The sequence below is a fragment of the Chamaea fasciata genome, unplaced genomic scaffold, assembly GCF_029207755.1.
Source record: "Chamaea fasciata isolate MVZ Bird 193981 ecotype frontalis unplaced genomic scaffold, bChaFas1.0.hap1 SCAF_2, whole genome shotgun sequence".
NCBI classification, from domain to species: domain Eukaryota; kingdom Metazoa; phylum Chordata; class Aves; order Passeriformes; family Sylviidae; genus Chamaea; species Chamaea fasciata.
The window spans coordinates 43,233,612-43,258,691 of NW_027094087.1; the positions used below are offsets into that span (position 1 = coordinate 43,233,612).

At 40.3% G+C, this 25,080-nt stretch overlaps 1 protein-coding gene across 3 annotated transcripts in view; it reads right to left on the reverse strand.

Moving 5' to 3' along the window:
- The window catches only part of RDX (radixin), a 44,904-nt gene extending 32,228 nt beyond the window's left edge, over positions 1-12,676 (reverse strand). For all 3 annotated transcript variants that reach the window (XM_066175805.1, XM_066175807.1, XM_066175806.1), the window contains exons 1-2: positions 12,428-12,676; positions 4,349-4,420 (exon numbers count right to left, since the gene is read on the reverse strand). In XM_066175805.1, coding sequence (XP_066031902.1) covers positions 4,349-4,360 — 12 coding nt within the window. In that variant the 5' untranslated portion in view covers positions 4,361-4,420; positions 12,428-12,676. The remainder of the gene's footprint in view (positions 1-4,348; positions 4,421-12,427) is intronic.
- Positions 12,677-25,080: the final 12,404 nt, after the last annotated feature.

Here is a 25,080-nt window from a genome sequence, read left to right on the forward strand (position 1 = left end):
TTAAAATAACACATAAATGGTTTCCAGAGGTTTTGCTTTAGTTTTATAAATGCAATACAAATTAGTCATTTGTAAAAGCCACAAAACCCAGTCTGATTCATATGAAAATTCACATGGCAAAAAGTTTGTTCAAAGAGCTTCCTCACACTAGTTCAGCCATTTACTATCTCAGGTTTGCATATTAAATTGTGATAAGAGTAGCAGTGTTTAGTCCCACTGTTTTCCAGACTGCACATATACACACAGCACTCTCCCCATAACAATGTCAAAGTAGTTATAGGAAGAGATGAAAGAAAAAAAACATTAGATGAAGATAAAAAGGTATGGATTAAACAGAATTAGGAACTGAAGGCTACAGAATAATGCCAAACAGATTTTACTAATAGACGAATCTAAAGAAAGCAGTCCTCCAAGCTGACATCAGTTGTCTATTTATACTACAGATATGAATCATAAATTCAAGCCATAATTCAAATACTGCATTAAACAGACTCAAAGATTTTCCTGTGCACCACCACCACTGTAGTAAAAAAACGTATACACCCTTTCAATTCAACCACCTTACAGAAATTAGTTTGATCATGCAAATATTAGAATTTTAAACCACCATATTAATCCAGAATTTATTTACTCCTTCTGAATAAAAAATTTCATAAAATGTTGAATAGATCTAAAAAATTAAATCCTTATTAGTCTTAGTAACTTTTGACACCTATCTCTGTTACTCCCCAGCGTAATGCTTGCTTTCTTTCATGCCTTGCAGTCCTGTACAAGAGTGCTGCAAATTACCACCAAAACCAGATGATAATTTAACTCCTTCTACACCCTATAAATGTAGTATTTCAGTCAATTAAATCTAATCTTCTTAACATATGAAATGATTAACAGTTATGTAACTCATGATGTCTAATTTTAGCTTCTATGTTTCTATTTTCAGTGCAGATCTGTGAGAATACCATACAGCTGAGAAACATTTTGTATCTATTCTTTTAGGAAGAAAGCACTGAAAATAAGAGTCAACAAATCTTCTGTTCTTCAGCAAGCTGAGAACTAAACATACTGAGAACAGCACTTGCACCAGCTCGAATTTTGATTACAGCAGCAAAGACGTTATTAAACAAAGAAGTCATCAGTTTCATTCAGATGGATCACAACTTGCTAACTGAAGCTGAAATTCACACTGCTAGGTAGAACTGAGAGAATAGTAAGTCTTTTAAAAACATTATTTGGGTTTCAAGAGTAGAGTAGATGCTGAGTAACAGCTTGAAAAACTGGAAAGCCACTTTGTCACAAACCCAGGCAAAGTGAAGGAACAGACTTTCTACTGAAGCAATCAAAAAAGAAAATGTTTCAATTATGTATATTTTTCAGACCCATATTACCTTAACATCTCAGGACAATATACTAAAGTTGTTTTTACCCTTTTAAAACAGCCTGTTCACCGAAGCAATTTAACCTACTAGCCTCTAAGAAAAAAAATCCAAAACATGACCTTTTACTACCACGTATAAGAATCATTCACAGTGGCATGAAACTTATTTCAGCCTGAGACTTCCAGGAAAAATGAAAGATGTTTGCTATAAAATTCCAATATGGCACCTTCTACTGGCCTTCATTTACTTAATTTTGTCTGGAATACGACATAACTTTTCAATGTGAAACCAAAAAAAAAAAAGCAAAAAAAAAAAAACCCAAAAAAATCCGGGGGAAAAAAAAAAATCCCCCAAAATGCATTTAATTGCCTTTTCTGTGGGTCAGTGGGTACTGATTTCATTTAAATTGATCTGTGGCTTATTTATTTGTTATTTTCTCAACAAAAAAAAAATCATCCCAGAAACACATGAAGTATAGTTGTACTGCACAGGTTAACACATTTACAAGGTACTAGACTTTTCTGAAAACTATCAATTGGATCATTACAGCAGAGTCTGAAAAAAGAAAACCTAAATAGGTCACAGTAATACAGAAGAGAGATAAAACAACACTGTCAAAAATCTCACCACTTATGTTATCTGGGTTTTCTTAGCTCTTACCCATGATTATTTCATTAGTTTTCAGGTTAAATGATTTTCAGCAATGAAGCTACAGAACACTGACATTGTCTTATTGCAACATCTGTCAAAAATAAGCAACAAGGAGTTAAAGCATAAATAGTTTCTGGACTAGAAGTACATGTGGTTATTGTGAATTGCCCACAAAGACAACTCCCAAAACCTCCAGTAAATATCCACAGCAAGAGACCTCCTACTGTCCACTACTATCAAATCTGAGCAGAACAGCAAGACTCTTCAAAGAGCAGCTGCGGATTCATTAAACATAACCATGGCCAGGCGCTTACAGCCTCCAAAGAAGAAGGAAGAAAAAAAAAAAAAGGGGGGGGGGGGGGGAAGGGGGGAGGAAGAGAGCTCCAAAGCCATCTAACATTTAAGAAGCAACCAGAGCAAAATCTGAGGTTTGATTTTAATAGGTAATACTACTTAACCTTTAGCAAGTGTGCTACTTCTTCATTCACTGATTACCAACTATAATTACAGCAACCTGCAGTTTACAGGAAGACATAGAGAAATGTAATCAATTTAATTTCATTTATAATAGCTCCTTTCACTTGGCTTCCTTCCAGGATTTCACATGCACCCACATCATCAAGAGACACATGAACTCTTATAAAGAGTCCCTTATAAAAGAAAAAAATTATCTTTGACACAAGGCCAGCATCTTTGCCAAGATCTGGTAGCTAATATTCATAATTAGGGTGGACTGTGTGCTCTTCCAACACCACCGCAATCCCAGTTCTAACGATATTGCTTTCCTTGTGAACAACCCTAAAATTCTCATTTCCTTCAATTTTCTCTGGTCCTTAAAATAGAGAGAACTCTGCCTGCCTAAATTTCATGGTTCCAATCCCAGAATTTAAAAAGAAGTTACCTCACCCAGGCTTTTTTTTTCTAGTCACCACCTCTGTGGCTCCACAGCCCACCAGCTGTATGGAGCTGAAGGCCTCAGAAATCACATGACCTCACAGTGACTTTTTGCCTCATTCTTAAAACAGAGTTTTCCAGTTGAGAAGCTCCAAAGGCAGTACTCAATTCTCATAGCCAGCACTCAAACAGGCCAGAAAACAAAATGCTGCTAATTCATTTTCCTGCCCTTTATAGTGCAGCGTTGTGTCACCAATGAGCAGGATACAAACAGCTACTTCCAGCTGGAGAAAGTACCAAGATACAGCCCCTAATCCACTGGCAGGAAAAGAATAAATTACAGAAACAAGGTATGGCCAGCTGGTCATCAGACCAACTGCAAAGCTCAGAACAGAACTTCAGGCCCTTAGCCCCATGCTCACATTATTCATGGAGCTATACCAGTTCCAAATTCTGGCACACAACACAGGTTATGTATAGGGGTAATATCTCATTAATTGCAAAAGCCTTTTATTTATCCATGTATACGGATGTATGTGTGTATACACAAGCACATGGACACATTTATTCCTAGCAATAGACCTGCCCTGCCCCTAATCTGCTACCAAGATGAAACATCAGTAAACAAAGAAAGCCCAAAGGCTGTTACATAAACCAAGAGTTGAGTAGAAATAATCTGACAATTCAGTTCCCTTTCTGAATGCTTTGCTCACTGGATACAAGTGGAAGAGACAAGCAAAAGTCATTTAACACATGGCAGATGAAATCCTAAGCTAGCAATATAACATAAACAGAAAAAGAATCAACCTACTGAATAATTATCTTCTCAAAGACTCCTAGAACTATTATCAAAACAGAAGTTGGAGATCTCTTTTTTCCCCTGGGTAGAAAGTGGATGAACCCTTAGCTGAAGTGAGAGGAACAAGAGATCACAAACACTGCTTATCTCCTCCCTTCAAAACTTATTTTCAATGTGATACTCTCTACCACAGTAAAACTACTATTTAACTTAGTGCAGACACTTTACACAGGTTCTGCCTTCCCCTGCCAAATCCTGTAGCAAACCCTTCCACTGACTCTAACAGACAATCAATCAGTCAGGCTCAAATTATGCCTCCATTAACTACTGGAAGTCAGTTCATCTCAAAGTCAACAATTCCTGAAAAGTCATTTCTCCTGCCAGACAAATGGGCTCCAAGGACTGCTCCCATTTCCAATCATCCTACATGCAACTTGCAGTACCAAGCTCTCTTGACCATTTTTTCCACATGTTGGTACTATACTTCAACTGTACGTGATCAAATCTTAGGAAAGATACACGATCAAATCTAGAAAGAGCAGAGTCAAAATAATTAGAACAGTTATAAGATTATCCCTCTAAAATGTAAAAGCCTTCCTAGATTTTAGATTAATATAAACCTGCTACTTACTGGTTTCGGCATTTTTCTTGTTTTCTGTAGTCTCCTGTCCACTTAAATCTTCCACAAACTGTCTGCTCCCTTCTGCCAAAAACAAAATTAAAAGGGTTGGTTTTAAATTAATCAAAACTTAATCATAGTAAATAGTACAAACACCAAAACAAGTACGCAAGCTCTACATGTACAAAATACACTTCTAAGTAGATGATTTATAGAAAGGGCAACTAATTTAGGCAGTGCCAGAATCTACAGGTCTCTAAGCAGTAACATCCTTCCAAGTTTCTGTAGAACACTTATGTAGTAATATTACAATAAAGAGATGACAGCTCCCCAAGTGCTACAAATTCTTTTAAAGGTTTGTTATCATACGTCATCTACTATTAAAACCACTAACATTATTTACAAGAAACATCATGAAGACAAAAAATCTGCTCTAATAATTTTAAACCATCAAAACTGTTACATCCTGGCTATAAAGTCATTTGTTTCTCTCAGCAAATGAATGACAGTAATTTTTCCCAAATGAAAAGAAATGCAAGTACACCAACACAGTAAAAAAAAGGAAGAAATTCTGCTGTGCTTAAAATAACTGTGATTTTTTTTCTTTTTAAGCAGAATGGTATATGTCTATGTGGTGATGAAAGTATTCACTGTTGTTGTCTGTTCCAAAAGAAGTTTTTATGCCTTGAAAAAATATGCTTGCAACATTATTGGTAGATATCATCCTACCTCCTTTTCAATTCCTTCTAGCTCAGAGCAAGCAGCTAGTCACCTTCCTGCACACATTTACAGTAATGACTTCCACAAATCAGACTGAAGCTGGCTGGCAAGGAGCATCAAAGACTGCATTGCCTTCAAAAATAATATTAACTGGAATTACACTTGTACTAAGAAAAATGAGTGTGACATGCTAGTCAGAATAATCTGATATTTCAGTATTACAACTCCACAGCTGCAACAGATGAATAAAATCTTCAGAAGTGCTTAAAAGAAAGAGAAAAACAGAATACTTGAGAGCAATCCAGTTATCAAAAACAAGCTCCTTTATAACTGATCTTTCAGGCATAAAGAAAAATGAAAAAGTAGAGTATTCTTATATAAAAATTACAGAAGAAATTTCCCCTGCTTCTTGGCAATAAAAATACAGTAAATATTAGAAACACTTGCCCAGCAATTTAAGGTGCACTATGACTTTATATTTCTGCTTCTAATCTGTATGGATATGTTTGAAAAGGGACTAAAAAAAACAGATAAAGGATGAAAACAGAATTTAAGAAGCATAAATGTTGTTGGCTGGTAAAGAAAACAAATATTAAGACTAAAGATTACAGAAAGAGACATCTAATGACATAATTCAGATATGGAACAAAACTATGTTGAACAGAAAATCGTCCTGAAAATGTTAAAACACTATCTTGAAGTTACATTCATTATGATACAACTAATCCAGCCCAACTCTAAAACACTCTATGCCTAGCATACAGACAACTACATTCCAGCTGATTTTTTTAATTACAGAAGATACTCTGGAGACTTGGACAGTATCAGTCACGTCCCAAATGCCGGCCTGCTGCCTGCTGTGCAGTGCCAATTTATGCACTGAGCATTTCCATTTCTTTATTCTGATGTGCACGGAGCAGGGACCTGGGTGGGAGCCCACCAAAGGCTGGCATCACAATCATCCAAACTTCACACCTTTCAGACATTTCAGCAAACAAAGAAATCACAGTTTATTGGCTACAGGTTACATGGCACTCCTCTTGATCAACGTTCTACCTTCTACTGGTTCAATGATTCTCTCCCTTCTCCTGCCAATCCTGCCACAAGCTCAGTCATTCCCCTTTGGCTTAAGGAGTCAGTGGGCCCTGAGCTGTGGTCACAGTCTCCCCCTGCCAGAATTACCTTTTCTCCACTTGGAGCTGATTCAACACAGTTGCTGAGTTGGCTTTGTTTGTTTCTTCCTTATCTTGGGAGTTCAGCCAAACGTCCTTGTGAATTCTGCTTTTCCTGTGCCCACTATCAATGGAACATCCTTCTTCCCAAACTCTGCTAACTTTCCTCTGGGTCTGAGATGGTTGAAGAGTGTCAAGCCCTAAACCTTAACAAGACAATTCTACTGACAAGTCATTTATCTTTCTAACAACTGGACATAAGCAGTAAGACTACTGTTCTAAGATACTGTTAAATATATTCTTGAACATTATGAATACATTTTTCCTCTATTCCTCTCCCCTGCTTTTAACCACAAAAGCTTCCTGGGGAGGAAAAAAACCCTGGCTTTTCATAAAAAATCATCAGCATGTTTCCCTTTCAGAGAAGGGACTGCCTCCTCTTCCCCCTTCTTTCCCTAATGTATGCCTTGGAAAAATTCAAGAGAATAACAGAAACCAAAACAAGCTTAGCTCTGATATCTGTTAACAGTTAGCAGGATTCCAAGCTGTAGTAATCCCTGAGCTCAGCTCTGACAGCAGAGGCTCAAAGCTTGAAAAACTAAAGGCAGATTGAAGCCCCAGAGTTACACTCAGTTAATTAACGATGCAAAAGCTAAATTAGATTCGCGTCCACCATTTTGTAAGCGTGCCAACTCCATAGTCCCAAAAGGAACAGAAAGTAGCACAGCCACCTCCCCGCGCCTCTCCTAACACAGCACTGAACAGAAGGGGTGTGGTAAGATGACTGATAAGGGAGTCCTGTCTCCAGGAGAGCAAAGACAGCTCATGGCACAGGACCAAGATCTGTGTCATCAAATGATTCTTTTCTGAGGTCTTTCTAAGAGACATGTCTAGCAATTTCTACGACTGTCACACCCTTATACATTTCATCACTACAAATTCATTCATAAACAAGTCCCAGATTTTTCCTTTGGGATTTGCTCAAGCATTTTGTTACAATACTATCAACAAACCATAAATTATTTGAAAACTTACTTTAAAACCTTAAGGTAACTTTAAAAATCAAAAAGGTGACTACAGAGTTTTACAGGTTAATCCTATGTCATCAAACTATAAATGGGAGACACGTTTTCGCATGCAAGAGAACAAAGTTATCAGCAAAAAGCAAGAATCCTCTCATGGATAAAACTAAATAAAAATGAAGTCTCACTGTTAGTCCTACAGATCTCATGGGGCTGAGAAATTATCACAGTGTATGAGCAACAGAAAAGAAAAAATCTATGCAAAACAAACAGCATCCCATGTATTTTTCTGTAGAAGTGTTTGCTCATAATTTCTTTTACTAAAGTAAAAAATTTCTTTAATTTCTTTTACAAAAATCTAGCCAAATAAAAATTTATATCCAACTACGCTGAACTTATTTCCATTGTTTTCTTTTTAAATATAATACAAAAGACAGCTTGTGTCAGCCTTATTATATATAATAAAAAAACCAGCCTGTGTCAGCCTGAATATGCTTTCATATTCAAAACCTTGTCCAATTTTGAAACAGTACATTCACATAAGCACATTATAACTATTATATGTATATATAAATCAAGAAGTTCACAGATCTTAAAACTGCAAACACTGACATCAAATAAGCACTGAATAAAAACTGAAAATCACCCTGTCTTTCCCAATTATTGGCACCAGCTAACATTAAAAAAAAAAATAAATAGGAGGGAAACACTGGGCCAAAAGAAATCAAAAATTCAGCCAGGCAAAATATTGTGTATCTCCACTGTTATTACTGGAGTTGCAGTTCATCTTTGCTACCAATGCCAGTTCAGATAAATTTGTATTTATCAGATGCAAAATTTTTAACTTTGAAGCAACTAATTACTTTTACTTACTTTTATCTTAACGTTCATGGGAAGTGGCATTGCAAATAGGGCAGGGGGAAACCAACAGCAAAAAAGACCCCAGTCAACTGGGATTGGGAATGATATTCCTTTTGATTCCTGCATTCTGAAACCAGCTTGTGACCTACTAGGCATAAAGGCTCATCATCTCGGCATTTAAAATCCTAAAGGTCCCTCTTCCAAGTCAGGATTAACAGGGATGTGACTTTGCAGACTTCTTACTGCTACAAGCCTCAGGACCTACAGAAGCGTATGCAGTAATCTGCACTCTGGACCAAAACAACAAAAGTATCAGCAGGCTCCGCATCACAAACAGATATAAAAGTCATCCAGAACACCAAGAACTCTCTTGAAACGAAAAGCCGTAATTTCAATTCGTTTCACTACAAGGCAGTTGAGATTTTAAAATCAGTATCATCCAGGTTTCCAGTTATGGCACAGAAAGCAACAAATAAAGCAATTGTTGAAAGATGACAATGAAAGCTTTCTTCAGAAAATGATGGTGCATAAAATGCCTGATGCCAAAATTCTGTCAAATAATTTATGCAGCAGCTGTTTTCAAAAGAAACATTCATACACACAGCCATGGGTCCGAGGTCAGGTGAGGATGGGATAGCAGGCACAAAGCTCCAGCAAAATGCTTGGCTGCTAGAGAAGCAACACTCAAAAGCAGGATCCCTATCTGACAGCTTAGGACCCTCTCTCAAAAGCAGTCCCTCCAGCAGCATCCCTCCTAAGGCTGAGCAAGCTGTTTACCATCGATTTCCCTAAATACAGATAGATGCCAGGGACCACAGAGCTTTATCCACAGCAATATAACTCACTTGTTTATTAACAAAAACTTATTTTAAATTAATATACATTTTCTTTTCAAAGTCTTCTCCCATTCCATTTTTAGTGGTACCTAAAAGTTTTAGACCTTTGCAGTGGAACCAATAGACAATTCACAGGCCATTGGACCTGATTAACTGGTCTCAGATTCCTCCAAAAATGTGTCTCTACTCCAAAGCAGTCTGGAAATGTCTGCAGGGCAATCATCTTTCACACCAACAGCTCCCTAATGACACACTTGCTGCAATCCAATAAAGAAGTTCATTTGCCACAGACTTTACTCCTGCATACAACTCTCTCAGATGGACAGAGCGGCCGCCTACACAGCTGTCTGCAATATAAGCAAACCAGGGCAGGAACTGAAACAAGACATTTATCTCACCAAAAAAAAAAAAAAAAAAAAAAAAAAAAAAAAAAAAAAAAAAAAAAAAAAATCAACCCATCCCCAAATCGTACACCTAATACACAAAAATTGAGATCTGACCACTGCTAGACATCACATGCAAAGTTTTACACGCCAACTTTTTTTATGTGCTGTATTTTTCCCTTCTTAAAATCACCATTCCCCCAGCCCTCCCTTCTGTGAAACACCCAAAATAGGCTTGCTGTCTAACTTATGTATTCAATGTAACTATAGGACAATACATATTGAAGAGTGAAGTACTTCTTCTAAACTGGACTTCCTGTGAACTTCAGCTGCAGTTGCCAACACAGTATTCAAAAAAAGCAACTTCATACTAGTCAAAGAATATTTGTGCACTACTTGGAGTTTTGCCAGTTAACAAACTGCTATGTTTTAGATGTGCTACACAATTTACATACACTTAGTATTTATTGAGTTTTGTAACCTTAACTTCAAGTACCCACAAAGGCACTAAGGGAAGTAATCCAAAGATTCTGAAGAGTCCTACAACAGAATGGCCAATCCTACCATGTACATTGGATGCTCCATCAAAAATAGAAACCACGAATATAAACTGATGGAAGTACTGTTGCTTCCAAGTGCAATAATTCTTTCTCTAAACATACAGTTAGCAAAGAAATAGGACATGTACCCAGAATTTTGGGTATATCTCCTCTCAAAGTCAAGTACTGTGTTTTCTGAATGATGCTGTAAAGCCTCTTACAACTAGTTCCATAAAATAAAGGAAACCTATGAACTGGCCACTCATCTCATTCTCCATATAAACTAGCTAGAGTTCTTAAATTGCAGTGTTCTACTGTAAAGATTTCCAACTACCTTTTTGGGACAATGTCATATTTCTTTTTCTTTGTACTACAGCACTTGAAGGTTTCACTTCACAGAGTGATTAATAAATATCTAAAGCAGAAAGGAAAAAAAAATATTTTTTAAATCCAAAGTACAGCTAAATATTAGCCTGTTGGTAAAGTTAGCCAACAAATGCAATTCTTCAGTGCTGAAAGGAAAGAGTCTACCCAGGCTCCCTCAGCTCTGCAGTAAACTTGCTGAGCAGGCAGGATACACTGGGTGCTGCTTTAATGGATCAGTATCTTTCCACAATCAGTTCTTTCTCCAGAAGTTGGTATAAAGCTTTGTTTACATCTACAAACTTGAAAATCCCCCCTTTCCTCTACTCCCCCAGACTTCTAATGCAATATGAAGCAATAGGACAGCTTTGATGTGTTTAACACATCCAACAGAAAGACGTAATGCCTTCAACAACTTTCCCCTTCACCACTGCCGGCAGAGGCACCCTTCTCAGAGAGCGCAGCGAGGCTGCTGAAGAAGAAAGGCCGCTCACCTATCCTGCCAAAGGCTACAGGAATTTTGCCAGAAACTGCCTTCTCACGTCATAACATCTCCATGTCTCACGCTCCTGGTTCTGCAGCTCGTAGGTGGATCTAAATCTTCACTCTCTTTACAGCTTTACCCAGTTTTCTGTGAAACAACCTTTTTTCTGGCGATACTATTGCCATAGTCCTGCAATGCTCTCTACTGCAATGGCAGAAACAGTCTGAGCAGAACTCTTTTTGTCATCTCTACACACACTTTTACCCCTTTTCTATGAGCCAGCACTCAATGAAAATTCCCTGGACAGCTCCAGACATGTCACACCGTGTCATTTTTTCATACATTTTCTAAAGATGTTTCGCTTTTGCTCTCCAGTTTCCCAAACTAGTAGACCAAGTGTGTCACTTCAGTACAAAGCTTGGAAATATGCCACTACCTTGCAATTGCCATTTGCTGGGAGGCTGCTTATCTGGGAACACTGCACTGACTCGCAGTTTATTTTTCTCACACTCCCTCTCATGCTAAATCAATAGATCAACAGAGTAAGTCCTATAATCCAATAAACACTCACTACTTGTCCCATCGTTAATGATTAAAAAACAACTCCATCGCAGTAGCCATGATGTTACTGTACACCAACTCCACATCTTCCCCGGGAACATAGCGTTGCCCGGCAGCGCTGTGCCAACGCACCGAGAGCTGACGGCAACAACCACATCCCCACAATCTTCCCCATGTGCCAGCGGCTATGCAGGCACATACGTCCCCAAAAACGCTCCCGTGGCAGACACGGCGACAGGCATCCCCGATGGAAACAAACCAGAGCGACACGCAGGGACACATCTGAAGCCTGACACGAACCAGCCACGGAGACAGAACTACTTTAAACTCAGAACTGCCACTCCCTTAACTCAGTTTAAAAAACGGAATCTTTTTAAAAGCCTGCAGCAGAAAGAGGAACACGAAATACTTGTCTAGGGTGTTATACAGACTGGAAAAGACAGCTTAATAGCACCTTACAACTAAAGTGATTAGTTGTGTTGGCATGGAGTCCAAAGAGTTGGGTTTTTTTCGCGTCCAGATTAAGAAACTGACAAAAGACAAGTGAATTCCACGAAGCTGAAACTAAACCCCCTTATCTGCGCTAAACTTTAAGCGACAAGGTTAATTACAAATGCCCACGACTTGTACAAAACATTAATCCATTCAAAAAAACAATGCACAAAGGCTCATTCAAGGGCCGCTGCGACCATTACGTCGGTCAGTACTTAAGGACTCTTAAAAACGCGCATTTATCGAAAACAATAGACAGCAACAGATGCTCCACAGCACTTGTTTATGAAGTAATTCCTTATTATTCTCCCACACCGCCGCTCTCAGCTGGCCCGACCCGACTGCCACATGTCTACTACGGTATAACCTCCCGAGCCGCGCCGCTCGGGGACATGAATAATGCAGCGGAGGCTGCGCGGGCACGCCGGGGGCGCGCTCCCGGGGCTCCCCAAGGAACGGGGCGAGCCGGGTCCCGATCCCGGGCGGAGGCGGTGCCCGCACACGGGCGGAGCGATGCCGCGCTCCCGCCGCCGCAACAAGTCGCCCGGTGCCCCCCGCCCACCGGGGGCTGCGGGCGGGCTCAGCCTCGGGGTGCCGCCCCCGCGCTGCCCCCCCGGCAGCCGCCCGCGCGCCCCTCGCCTCAGCGCCCCCGCCTCACCTGGGACTCCGCTCCCTCCGCGGCGCAGGGCGGTGGGGGGGGACGAGCCCCCGGGGCAGGGCGCTTGGGGCGCGGCGCTCTCCGCTCTTGGCGGGGCGGTCTGTCCCCCCCCCCGCCGCCCCCTCGCAGCGGGGCAGGAGGCGCTGCGGGGCCGCCCCGCGCTGCTCGCCGGGGATGCGGCGCGGAGCGCGGCGTGCGCTCTGACAGCTCTGCAATATGGCGGCCGCCGCCGCCGTTCGGATTTTCCCCCCTATCAGATGTGGCTCCTGCGCATGCACTGCGCACGCGCGGCGCGGGCGGGCGGGCATGCGCGGCGCGCGGCGCGAAGCCGCTGCCCGGAGGCGCGCGGGGGCGGCTCCCGTGAGGGGCTCCCGTGAGGGGCTCCCGTGAGGGGCTCCCGTGAGGGGCGGGGAGCGCTCGGGGGGCGCGGCTCCTCGCGGGGAAGGGACATGGAGGTCCCGTGAGGGGACAGCGGCCCCTCCGGACGGAGTTCCGCGCCCCTCTGCGCGCTCCGGCGGAGCCGGTGCTCGGGGGCCCCGCGCAGCCCGGCCGAGCGCAGCCCGGGCCGTGTTATGTGAGCCTGTGGTAACCGCTCCAGCGGCAGAGCTGCCCTCCAGGAGCTCCCTGCCCGCTTGACTAAGGAGGGGATGAGGAGAAGCAGCTCTCCCGTTGGCGCGGGCGGGCGGGAATGGAAAACCTCAAAAAAGGCTTGAGGCAGGGAGCGGGAGTTGGCGGCGTGGGTTTTGTGGGTTTTGCTTTTTGGGGTTTTTTTCCGTCCAAGGCCCCGCCAGGCGTAAGTGCCGCCTTTTTGGCAGGCGTGTGCTCCGGGGCGCGGGGGGAGGCCGGGTGTCTCGCCAGATTAGGGTGGCTCGGAGCTGGCGATGCCACCAGCCCCGGTGTGCGGCGGGCAGGAGCGGGCTGAGTGGTGAGCCACGGGCTGGGAAGGGTCGAGGTGTGATGGCTCATGAGAACAGGGATGCCTTCCGGGAAAGAGCACGGAATGCAGTCTGAGTGGAGAGCACTGACCCTCTTCCTCTCCTCCGTATCATCGCAGTGATGGGCGTTCTCTCTTTTTTCATCACTCAGTCGTGTGAAACAGTCACGCTGGTGGATGGGATCACACCTTTTTTTGATATTTTTCTTTTTTTTTTTTTTTTTTGTATACGGTCCCAATGGGAACGTAGAAGAAAATAGCAGTAAGGAGAATCCTTCTGAAGGACAGAGAGGTTAAGGCAATCCCAGCCCCCACTGTGCTTTCTCAGTTTATTTTTGTTTGCAAGGAAGTGAAGGTGCTCCCTGAGCTCAGTGGCAATCCAAGCAGGGAGGCCAAACAGCAAAGCTCAGTGCAAAGGGATCCACTCGAGCTACCAACTCTGAGTCATGCAGCTGCTATTAATACACCTCGCCCTCCAGCTGTCTGATAAAGAGAGGTTGGGGGAAGAACTATGAGGAATTTTCAATTAAAAGCTGTTTCAAAAAGAATTTAAAAAAATCTAGGGTGAATTGGAGGTGGGGAGAAGGGGAAGAAGAGGAAAGCAGCCTGGCAAACAAGGAATCATGTCCCAGAGAATTTGTAGGAGCCTCATTGACTATTTTTAAATTTTTTTGACAAAATTTAAAGAACATTCTGAGAAGGTAAATGACCACACAATCTGACCACATAATGCAAACTATTATAAAATTGAATTTAATTATTGATAGAAACTTGAACGTCATTACTTTTTCTGGAGACATCTTGTTTAATTTGTGATATATTATGCATTTTGGGGTATATTTCAAACAGGCATTTATCTTAAGAGTCATCATCACTGAATCTGAATGTCTCAGTCTATTAAAGGTATATTCAGTTTCCTCACACGGGCTAAAATTTCATTTCCAGCTTTGTTTGTCCCATTTTGCTCCAAGGAAGAAGTGACAGTGGCTAATTCATTGTGAAGAACATCCTCGTATGAAACAGTATTTTGCAGTACATTAAACTTGAAAGGCATCTTGCAGCATCTGCAGTTGCACAGTTTCATGGACCAGCTACCATTAGTATGCATTGTATTGTTCCCTGTTCAGATGGCCTTTACCTGCAGGTCAGAGCAAGGGAAATGAAACAAACAAACAAAATGCAGAAAAACAAACCCTGTTTCATTCAGTCACTTAAATAAATTGACTATGATTCACTGCAGTGCACAGATAAAATGTGTTTACTTTAGCTGACCGAATTAAAGGCTTGCTTTCTTCTCAAATAGTCCGTTCTGGGCTGGCTCAAATATAGTATTATTGCACTAGGGCTCAGTTTCATTACTGGTGTTGATAGCATGTGAAAGCCAGTTCCTTTCAGTCTGTGCATTATCACTGCAGGATATGCTTTATCTCTTATCCTGTTACATGAAGAATATTATTGCTCAGAAATGTCAAGGTAAATAATAGTCTTATCTTCCTTGTCAACAGTATAATGCGGTTTTCTTCTCACCTTGCTTCCTTAACAAGGTGTAAAATTGCAGTTTGTCTGATAAAACAGGGCAGTAAAAACAGAAGTGTAGTTAGAGATCATATTCTTTGTAGCCATGAAACTGAAACTACAGAGAGAACCACAGGCAATAAAGAGAGCTTTCAGATACCCCTATCTACTTAAATTACACAGCTCTTTAAGAGGTAGGTTATAAAGATAAAGCTAATGATAAGAAGACCATAACTGCAAGACATAAAAGTTTATCTTCCAGCAGTAATGCCAAATCCCAGCTCTTCATTGAAAAGCAGATTTTGAACTTCTATTGCCTGATCTGAAAAATCAATCCTAGAATCCTTTTAGAAAGTAAAGAATTTGGGGCAAGGTTTCTCTTTTTCAGTGCACCTGCAGAAGCATAAAGCATCAGTCAGTGAATACCCAGTTGTGTGTTAGAATCTACTTTTCTTAAAGCCAAATGTACAGTTCAAGGGGCATTTACTAGACAAGGCATTTTGGAAAGGAGAACTAAAAAAAAAAAAAAAAAAACCTACCATGAGAAGTTTCCAATTTTTTTTTTCTTTTTTTTTTTTCTTTTTTTTTTTCAAATGATATGCAAAACACCTTGAAAAATTCACCTAATTCAAGTATGACTTATGCCACCAGCCTGGATAGAAGTGTAGTGCTGCCCATACCATGCCCCTAAAGTGAAGAGTTATACATGGACTCAGCCTACAAGCCTGGAAGGCAGCCATTCTGGGAATAATTATATATATGACTCAACAAGCATACTCAGCTATTAATATGTTTACAGAAGCAGACCTGACATTGTCTAAAATTATTGCATGGTAATTTTACTCGTACTAATTGCATGGTCTAAAACCAAATTGCTCTTTCTTTTGTTAGTTTTTGAATAACAATGAAAGGATACATTGCCTTAAAGGACATTAATAGTAATTATTTTTCCAGAAAGTATATTAGATTGTCCTTTAAAGTCTTTGCTAGAAACAAATGGAATTTAAAGTATTCTGTGGTCATCAGATGATTCTAATTCACAGATATTTTAAATATTTGGTGAAATTACAATAAATATCTAAAGTAATAGTTTCTATGTCTCTTGTTAGATTTATCTGTCATTTAAAATTAAATGTATCTAATTCCAAAAATTATTTTTCATGCATAGTATTAAAATATCAGGTTTCAATAAAAATGAAAGTGTTCCAGTAGAAACACTGAGAATTCCAATTCACCTTCATTGCATACATATGTACAGTCTTAGCTTTGATCAAATTCAAAAGGCAAAATATGATATGATCCTGGAGAATTTGGGTTTTCCCTCTCTGAAATACCACAGGTGTGTGAAGCTTATTTGGGTGTCCTCCAGGGCCGAGATCCTGCACTTGGGCAGCACCTCCAGAATCCTCAGCTCCAGTGAAGAAGTCCAGGAGTCCATGTCCAGGATAATCCCCTGCACGAGCACTGTAATGAGGGAGGACAGACCTAGTGTGCAAAAAGTTATATGGAAGGGCATCCTCCCTCTTCAGAGACATACAGTGAGCAGAAAGGATAAATCTGCACCTGGACAAAACACCTGAACAACAGTGGGCAGAGTAAGCTACTACTGAGCTGCAGCGCTGGCAGCTGGCTCCGTGTCAGGCCGGCCTTCCAGCCAGTGATTTAATCACCCGGCTGAGCAGGCTTCACCTCTAACATTGACTGTGAAGCCTGGCTGGTCAGGGCACACCTTTCCCATTGAAAATGCAAAGGGTTGTTTGCAAAAGCTTTGTCCTGCAGCTCAATCAATTCCTACCAGGGTAAGATTCAAGAACATTGTTTCTCTTGCTGACTGTCCTCGCTGGAAGCCTAAGACCAGGTGAGTAAGAAGCCCAAAGGCTCTATCACTGATGGTGTCACTCACACATGGTGACTTCTTTCAGTGAGAGATTTTTGTCTTTTTCCTGGTGTTTAGTCTCTGGCACTACAGCAAAGATACCACAGTGGTGTTCACCTATCTCAGAGTCAAATCTTACTACCTTTTCTACTCAAGAAAGGGAGTAGCAGAATCACTTGTAGAGGAGTGTGTTTACTTAAGTGCCAAATATGGATCTCAGATATCCATTCTAAGTGAATCAATATTCACATATTTTGGTAATAATTTGCTCATTTAATTTTTGTACACAGTGTGTATTATGCAGCACTTACATTCCATCTTATTTCAATCATGCCTTCACTGATACACAAGGTTGTCATCTAACAGCTGACACTTAGCTGCAGTTCCTGCTTGCGTCCACTTAATATTTTTATCTCATTCATAGTTATAATTATTATGACAAGTACAAGTTGTTCTGCAGTGACAGCACTGTTTTTCTCGTGGCAGTGTTTATTGAGTTAGAATGTGGCAGTAGCTGTGTCATGTCCATAGCACTGGAAATCAGAGTCATTGATAACAATATTCACTTCAGCGAAATAATGTTATAACAAAATAAAATAGTATGTAAGATACTAAGCAGTTAAAGGCACAAGAGCAGTTAAATGCACAAGATATCTTCTTTGAAGAATTTATTTCTGCAGGAAAAAAAAAAAAGACTACCACGGAATTGGATGCAAGTGTTTGAAAACTTGAAAAATGTATACACCTGTTAGAGCCAAATCAAATGCTTTTGGGGGTTGTGTTATTGTTTGGTTTGTGTTTTGTGGGGTTTTTTTGTTTGCTTCTCCTAAGGTGGATGTACAGTGTTCTGAGACACAGCCATACATTTTGTGAATAAGTAAAACCATAATAAAAGATAGAGCTTTTTACTAGAAATCCATCACTGGAGTATTTTTAGGTCCTGGTCCCTTCTAATTTTACTGCGTTTACTTACTTCTTTATTAACAAGCAGAAAAAAGCAAAACCATAGAAGGAGTGTTACAACTTTTCAGGCAAAATATATTCACAACATTTTGTCATCTCCCTGTTTTACAAAAATATAGATGTCAAAATAGAAGTATGTATTTCTTCACAAATCCAGCCTTTTTAAAATATGGGAATTTTCTGGAATACTTGTATATATTGAGCAGGAGGGGGGAAGAGGGAAAATTGAAATAAGTTTGTGCTTTCCGGATATGGGGCATTTTTGATGGCATGCCAGTAGCATCATGAAACATGAAAAGATGCCTAAAGGAAACACCCCATTGCCTCTTTGAAGGGGATGTTCCACAAGTCTCCTCAACCCATTTTTGCCAAAGTTGTTTTCAGCTAAACCTTAATCATAAAACTGCTTTTAAAACTAGCAAAAAACCCTAAAAAAAGTCTCAGCATTAACATTATGTGAAGAGGTAGCAAGAGACTGTATGTGATTCCTCCCTTATTTTAAATGTTCTATGCCTCCACTGAAATCACTGGCTTATTTCAGAGTTAATCTGCCAGTACTGAGTACAAGGTTTTAAGTCCACAGACATTCTAAACTTCTGAAGGAATTCAGGAACAAGAAGGCTGAGCTGATATTAGCAAAAGCATGTGTCATTAAAACCAGCTATAGCTCTATTGTTGAAGCAGATATCCCCACAGATTAAGTTTTTCCACCTCACAAGCATAAAAAGTGAGGAATGTAACAAGGCACTTCCTTTGCTGAACCAGAATACCACAAAGCTTTACCATCAGCACACCTACAAAGATGTAATTTGGATGCATGAAGGTAATTTAGCCTTAAGAGGGCACAAGCTTTTGCAGTAACTATGTTGCAAAAGAAACCTAGCAGATCAAGTCACTCTTCGCTGAAGTTCATCAAAGAGAAATGAGGCAGCTAAAGCAGAAAGATAAGATAATGCTAGGGTGCTAAGATCTTTAGTGTGCTGTGTCTGCCGGTATATTTTTAAAGGCTGCTTCTTTTTCATTTCACTGTGTATGAAGAAGGTCTGAAAGACTTAAGGGTATTTATTTGCCTCAGAAAAAAAATACTAAAAGATACAGTCTTTCACTTCCCTTAAGGATACCTCAAAGGCAGTTGAAGAACCAGGTGGGCTACAATAAAAACTGCCAAAACCACGACATATGATTAAACTAAAACAGGAAATTAGTCCCCTTAAGAATTTAAATTCTGTTACTGGTTCTCTGTTACCTGGTGAACAGAGATTGAAAGGACGGTAAATAAGGGTAGATTTGATACTGCAGATGCTGCTGAGGTTGAAATTACAAAATAGTTAAGTTTCTGCATGAAACTGGATTGACTTAAGTTGTGTGTGCTTGGAAAGAGAGTCCTGTGACTGACTGACTTGGAGTAGCAGTAATTCTGTCCTATGCCTGAGGCAAACTTGAGAACTCTGCCTGGTATGGATTCCCTGCAGACCAAGAAGTTACTAGATTGCTCAGGCAATCTGTCCCAGCAGGTAACACCTCAATTGTCTTTTTCTTCTTTCCTGATGGATATTTACATTAAATTTCTAGGATATTAATTTTTTCCAGGGCTCTTCCTTTGTTGCATTTGGTTGTATTTGGCTAGCAGGTTTTAAAGTTATCAAGTAAACTTGCAGAGGAACCCACTTTGATGACAAAAGCTGGGCTGAAAATTATGTTATAAAACTGAGATCCCCTACGAAGGCAGAAGAAATATCAATCCCAGGTATTTACCTAGTTGAACAATGAACAGAGGGGTTTTTTTTCCTATATCCTGAACTAATGTTCAGATTAGACTGTAGATAACACATTATTAAATTTGATTTTTGCCATTAAATGCTACTTGCAGCCTACAATGAAACCAGCAGGTTTGTTTACAACTTTTTCCATCTGAAAATTCAAAATTTTGTTACATTCCAAATTTGTATTCGGGGAATAGGTTGAACATCTGTCTGCTGCCTTCATCTCTATAGCCCAAATGTTCATCTTTTGAGTTTAATTAGATGAGATGGAGCGTTCCTCCTGCAAAGATGTCTGGTTTGCTCACTTTTTGTTTCTTTTAAAACAAAATATGTTCCTTGCACCCACTTAACAGATCAAGAGCAGAGTTACTCTTGTTGCCCTGCTGATTGCTCATCATCTTCTATACGGAGTTTCTTCTACATGGATCCAGTCAAAATCATTGAGGCTTTGCATGAAAATAAAGGTTTAATATTTTGAAGATCTGCCTTTTTTGTTTCTTTACGTAATTTCCTATGATTTAAGTACAGCTGAGATTTTTTTGTTTCCTTCATTGCTTCAGTGGTGCCTGCAAACTTCAATTCTGTTGTCAATCTATGCAAACATGGGGAAATTTCCTCAGTGTTTGTGTTGTGGGAGCACAATGTCAAGTAAAGTTTGCACAAGGTAGAGAAGATAAAAACCTAATCATGCACATTACATGCTAAAAATATTGTTTCCAGAAAAAGAGTTATCAATGTAGATGGTACAGTATGTGGTTATGATCAAGAAAATGTTTAAGGTTCATGTATGTACAAATGATACAATCTCAGCTGAAACCTGTGCAGCTCTGGTTGTTGCAGTCTTGAAGGCTACAGAATTAGGAGACATTTGGGTACAGAATTGGCAAGGAAAAATGGCCTGTAACTGAATTAGAACATTTTGCCTAAGAAATTAAATAAATAAGAAGAGATTCAAATATGCAGGCCTGAGGCTTAGGAGAGGAAAAAACAAACAAACAAACAATCTTGAAAAAACAAAGCCAGCCTTTCTCTGAGCACTGTAGAGGAATGGAAAACCAAGAGGGGAGGGGGGTGAGTGCTCTATTTGCATCCTGTGAATATAAAAGGAGCTGAGCAGAAAGGAGCAGGCTTGAAACCTTCTTTTGGAAGGATGTGCTTTGCTGCCTTTCTGTTAACAATTCAGACACTGCGAAAAAACACGATGTAAATTTGGAATTGTGATGTAATTGCAGTAATGTGTGAAAAGCCTGGGCAAACTAACTCAGCGTAAATGTGCTCAGGGTTAGCAGTCATCCAAATCTGAAACTTCCCTTCAAGCCTGGGGTTGCAGCAGCTCCTAGAAGGGAAGCTTCTGTTAAAAACAATCATCCTGGGGCAACAAGGATTATTTGTGTCTTTACATGTTATCTCCTATGGAAAAGCACAAAATCACTAACAAGTGACTAACAAAAAGCAACAGCCATCAGGACAGTGATTAGGAAAGGGCAGAAGAGGACTGGGATCCACCAACCCAAGTCACATGGTGTTACTTCAACACACGTCCAGCTACTCACTTGGATTGAGGCTGGTGGTCGATACACTAGAACTGAGGTATTTTGCCAATGAAGAAAATATTACCTTAAGGGGTGAGTAGCTGTCACTTGCCCTGAGAAATCAGGGAACCCCTCTAAGTTATGACTACTGTCTTAGGGAAAGTGTAATTGCTGTCCCATTTCCCTTCCTTTACTTTCCTCCTTTCTAAGTTCTGTTTTATTAAGCTGTTTGTGAATAGGAAATACAGTATTTTAAGGTCACTTTTTAATAAATATTCCTTTATAGAGTCTTCTTCAAGGTCTAGCAAACAGATTGCAAACACAAAAATAGCATAGAGAACATGGTTTGAGAGATTCCATTTTCTCAGTCTTGTAGTACAAGAGGAGGCAGGCTGTATAGCTGACAACTCTGAGTGTTGTCTTTTCATCAAATAGCAAAATAGACTGGGAAACTCGCTGCTTCAGGATGTCATTAAAGTCAAAACACACAGCAGGAGTCTAAGAGGAAGAACAATATTCTCTTCTCCTGGATTACTGAAATTTGGATATTCTTGTTATTTACATAAGAGGTACCAAAAGAAAAATGCAGCTTGAAAAACAAAGTTTTAACAAGTTAGTAGTTAGGATGAAGTCTCCATCACCCAAATTCTGTCAAAAATACGTTTGAGTTTGCTTCAGTTTTGCGTTTTCTCAAAAGCACTGGGAATCGACAACGGTTACAGACACCCAGCTGGGCTAAATGAACATGATGTTGTATATCTGTAACTTGTTGTATGGCAAGTTATATGCTTCAGTGAGCTCAACATTTTCTTAGAAATAAAACTAGGTTTAGCCCACAGAGAGAGCATGTCAGTGATCAAACTATACATGCCTCAAGGAAAAACAGAGGAAGAAATCTCTAAGGTTTAATTCTGTAAAGCAAAGTTTCAAAGAGACTGTTGAAGAGCGAGTAATTGCTCCAAACTCTCTTTTCTGAAAGGTCATTTTTTTAGTTCCCTTTAGGAGCATGTACCCTTTAGGGGAATGTAAGAAATACATGTTACACAAGTGTTCAGAAAATCTTTCATTACCGTAGGAAGTCGGTTTTTTAGGCTACTTAGGCTTTTGGGAAATTCATTTATGCAGAGATCCATTTCAGATGTTACTATACAACTATTGGGGCTTGGAAAATCTTGTTCACAAATGTAACAGACCATGAAAATGGTGAGATGGATTTCTGGTTTTAGCTCTTCTAATAAATTTAAACTTGTAAGTTAAACTGCAATGGCCAACTATTAAGATCTTCAAAAGTGCTACCATTCCCTGTGGAAGGGTGTGCCGTGGTACCACCGAAGATTCTTTTTAGTTCACTGTATTTGCAAAGGCTCATTTTGATATTCATTCTCCCACATATCCAGAATCTGATGGCAGTAGTCCAGCTCTACATAAAATGTAAAGTAAAATAAGCTTTACATAAAATGTAAAATGGAAGAAGAGAGTCCAGCTCTCAGTGTAACCTGCTTATCTTTCTATTAGTGGCATAGTCACAATATTACTGGCAATGGTAGCGGAGCAGAACACAGCATTCTTGCTTACATGTCTTTTTCATTAGTATTTGTATGATAAAACTGAAACACCACATCCTACAAAATATAGCAAGGAAGGCTGTGTTGTTAAGGTGGTTTTACAGGCAAAATCAAGGTATGCCTGAAGTTTGCATAAGGGTTTTTAATCCAGATATTGTGAGTAAAATCAGCAGCAGTACTGTCACATGCACATGTAGGCACATTCTCTGCCCACTTCTTCACTTCGGCTGAACGGCTGCTGAAATTTCTTCATCAAAACTAAAGCCTTTGGAGCAATGCTTTAGAGAAGGTTCAGGCCTTCTTCAAGATGTTAGTATAATGTGATGTCATTTGCTTTGCATTGCATTTTCAAAACCCCTGGAAGAGATTTTTAATTGCCAACACTTTTGTTCATCAGTTTAATATAGTCCATGTGCTCATCTGCATCTTAATATATTGAGATGTATCAGTTACAAAAATATTTGTGTAATACCTAATGTTATCTATTACTTAAAAGCTCACTACATTTTATTGCAGTAAGCTAATATACAGAGTAAAGTTGGTCTCAAAAGAGCTATGAGTCTCATTAGTAGTACTGATCATTTAGTCAAAGAACTGCTTATATGCATTTTGGTTTGCAGAACTGGTGATCTAAATTTTTCCAGATTCAGTGAAATCTAAGCCACTGGACTGGTATTTTTCCTACAAAATAGGCAAGGCCAAAAAAAAATCTGTGGGGGAAAAAAAGATAATTCAGCAAATCAAGGAAAGATGAATTAAAAGATACTGTCTATCCTAAATTTAGCTGTGACTGTTATATTTCTTTACACAAGATGTCAGAGCTATAGCAAAAGTCTGGGAAAAGAACACAGCATGTTCCCTAGATTTTTTCCCTTGTGAAGAGGAGGCAGATAAACCTATGACATCAATCCTGCAGAAAAGGATGTGGGTAACTCTGATTTCATATTTGGTCTGGGTGGCTGTATCTCAGTTGCCTTTTGAGGGATGCTCTATGCGTGTCCTGTAGAAGAATTATACTCTGTCGTGCATAAACCTGGCCATGCAGCATGAGAGAGAGCTTTAGAGAACCTCAGAGGCTGGTTCTCAGTAAGTACAGCTCAGCCTTGGCCACCACTCTGCATCAGTAGAGAGACAGGGTGCCCGTGGGCTGCCTGTGAGCATTTCTGCAAGTGTCACATGGGGCTGACATCACAAGGGACAGGTGCATCTTGACGCAGGTTGTGTTCCGCAGTGGTGCTGGAGCGTGAGTGCTGTTCTAACTGTTAACTTCTGTTTACTTCTACTAAAATGCGATACTCTCAAATAAAAGCATGGAACTCTGTGGCCTTGTGTTTGAATTGAGGTATTTTAGTTTCAGTAAAATTTGAGTGTTTGTAATAAAACAGATGTAAAAATACAAGTATTTTTTCTGTAGCTGTTGTGTGACAACCTGGTCTTACACGCAGTGAGACTAGTCTTGTGAATGCAACTGTTCATATGCTCACAGTGCCAGGAACTTCGATCTTTCACGCCTCTAAACTATTAATCTAGAATAGGTAGATACAAAAGGAAACAAATTCAGTCCAATTAATTGGATGTCCCAGCTAGAAAATGGTAGAGACACAAGCAAGCCTGCAATAGCTGCAACAATGGTGGCCCAGGAAACAGCCCACACACTCCTACCCTCCCTCAATAAACAAACAGCAATTTCTGGAAAAGTATTTGCTTTTACATTATATAATGGCATAGTTCAAATTTCTCCCACCTTAGCAAGACAGCAGTCTACAGATAGAAGCTGACAAGTGCACAAAACACCCGTCCCGAAATCACAATTGCGAGTAACTCAGTGAGAGCAAGATGTTACAAGGAAACTTTGACAGACATTTGCTTTTAAGGTTACTAAAAAAAGTATCACGATTAATTCCAGAGGGCATAAAAACTGGAGCTAGACATTCATTTACTTGTCTTTGCACAGGCCTCCGCCTCGGGACTGTAAGCCCAGCTCTGAGCTGCTGCAGCACAGCAGGACTCTGCTAACTTCACAGCCGTGCCTGTTTAAAGCACAGAATTTGGCCTGGTTTAAGACTTGAGAGCTGTGGGATTCTGTTACCCTTGTTTCCACATAGAAAACCGAAGTGTATGAAAGAGTAAGAAGGGAGGGTGCTGCCTCAGCAGTTTGGAGCCACAGCGGTACCGCTATGCGTTGCTGACTCCAACCTTGAGCCCGCACTTTGGCCAGGAGCCCTCGGAGCGGCGCGGGAGAAACCCACTGCATGCTATGTATACGCCAGCATAGCACTCTGCCTTGAAATAAGAGCCGGCAGGCAAAGCCAGTGGAGTACATTGGAAGCATTGTTTTATTGCTGCTTTACTGCTGAGATTGCTGAATGGTCACGAAAATGCCTGGCGCTGCTGCCGCGCTGTTCCAGCAGGATGTGACCTGCTGCAGGAGATGGCTGCACACTGCGTCTCTTTTGAGTGCAGCAGCAGCTCATGTGAATGCTGAAGAACTGGAAATATCAGCAG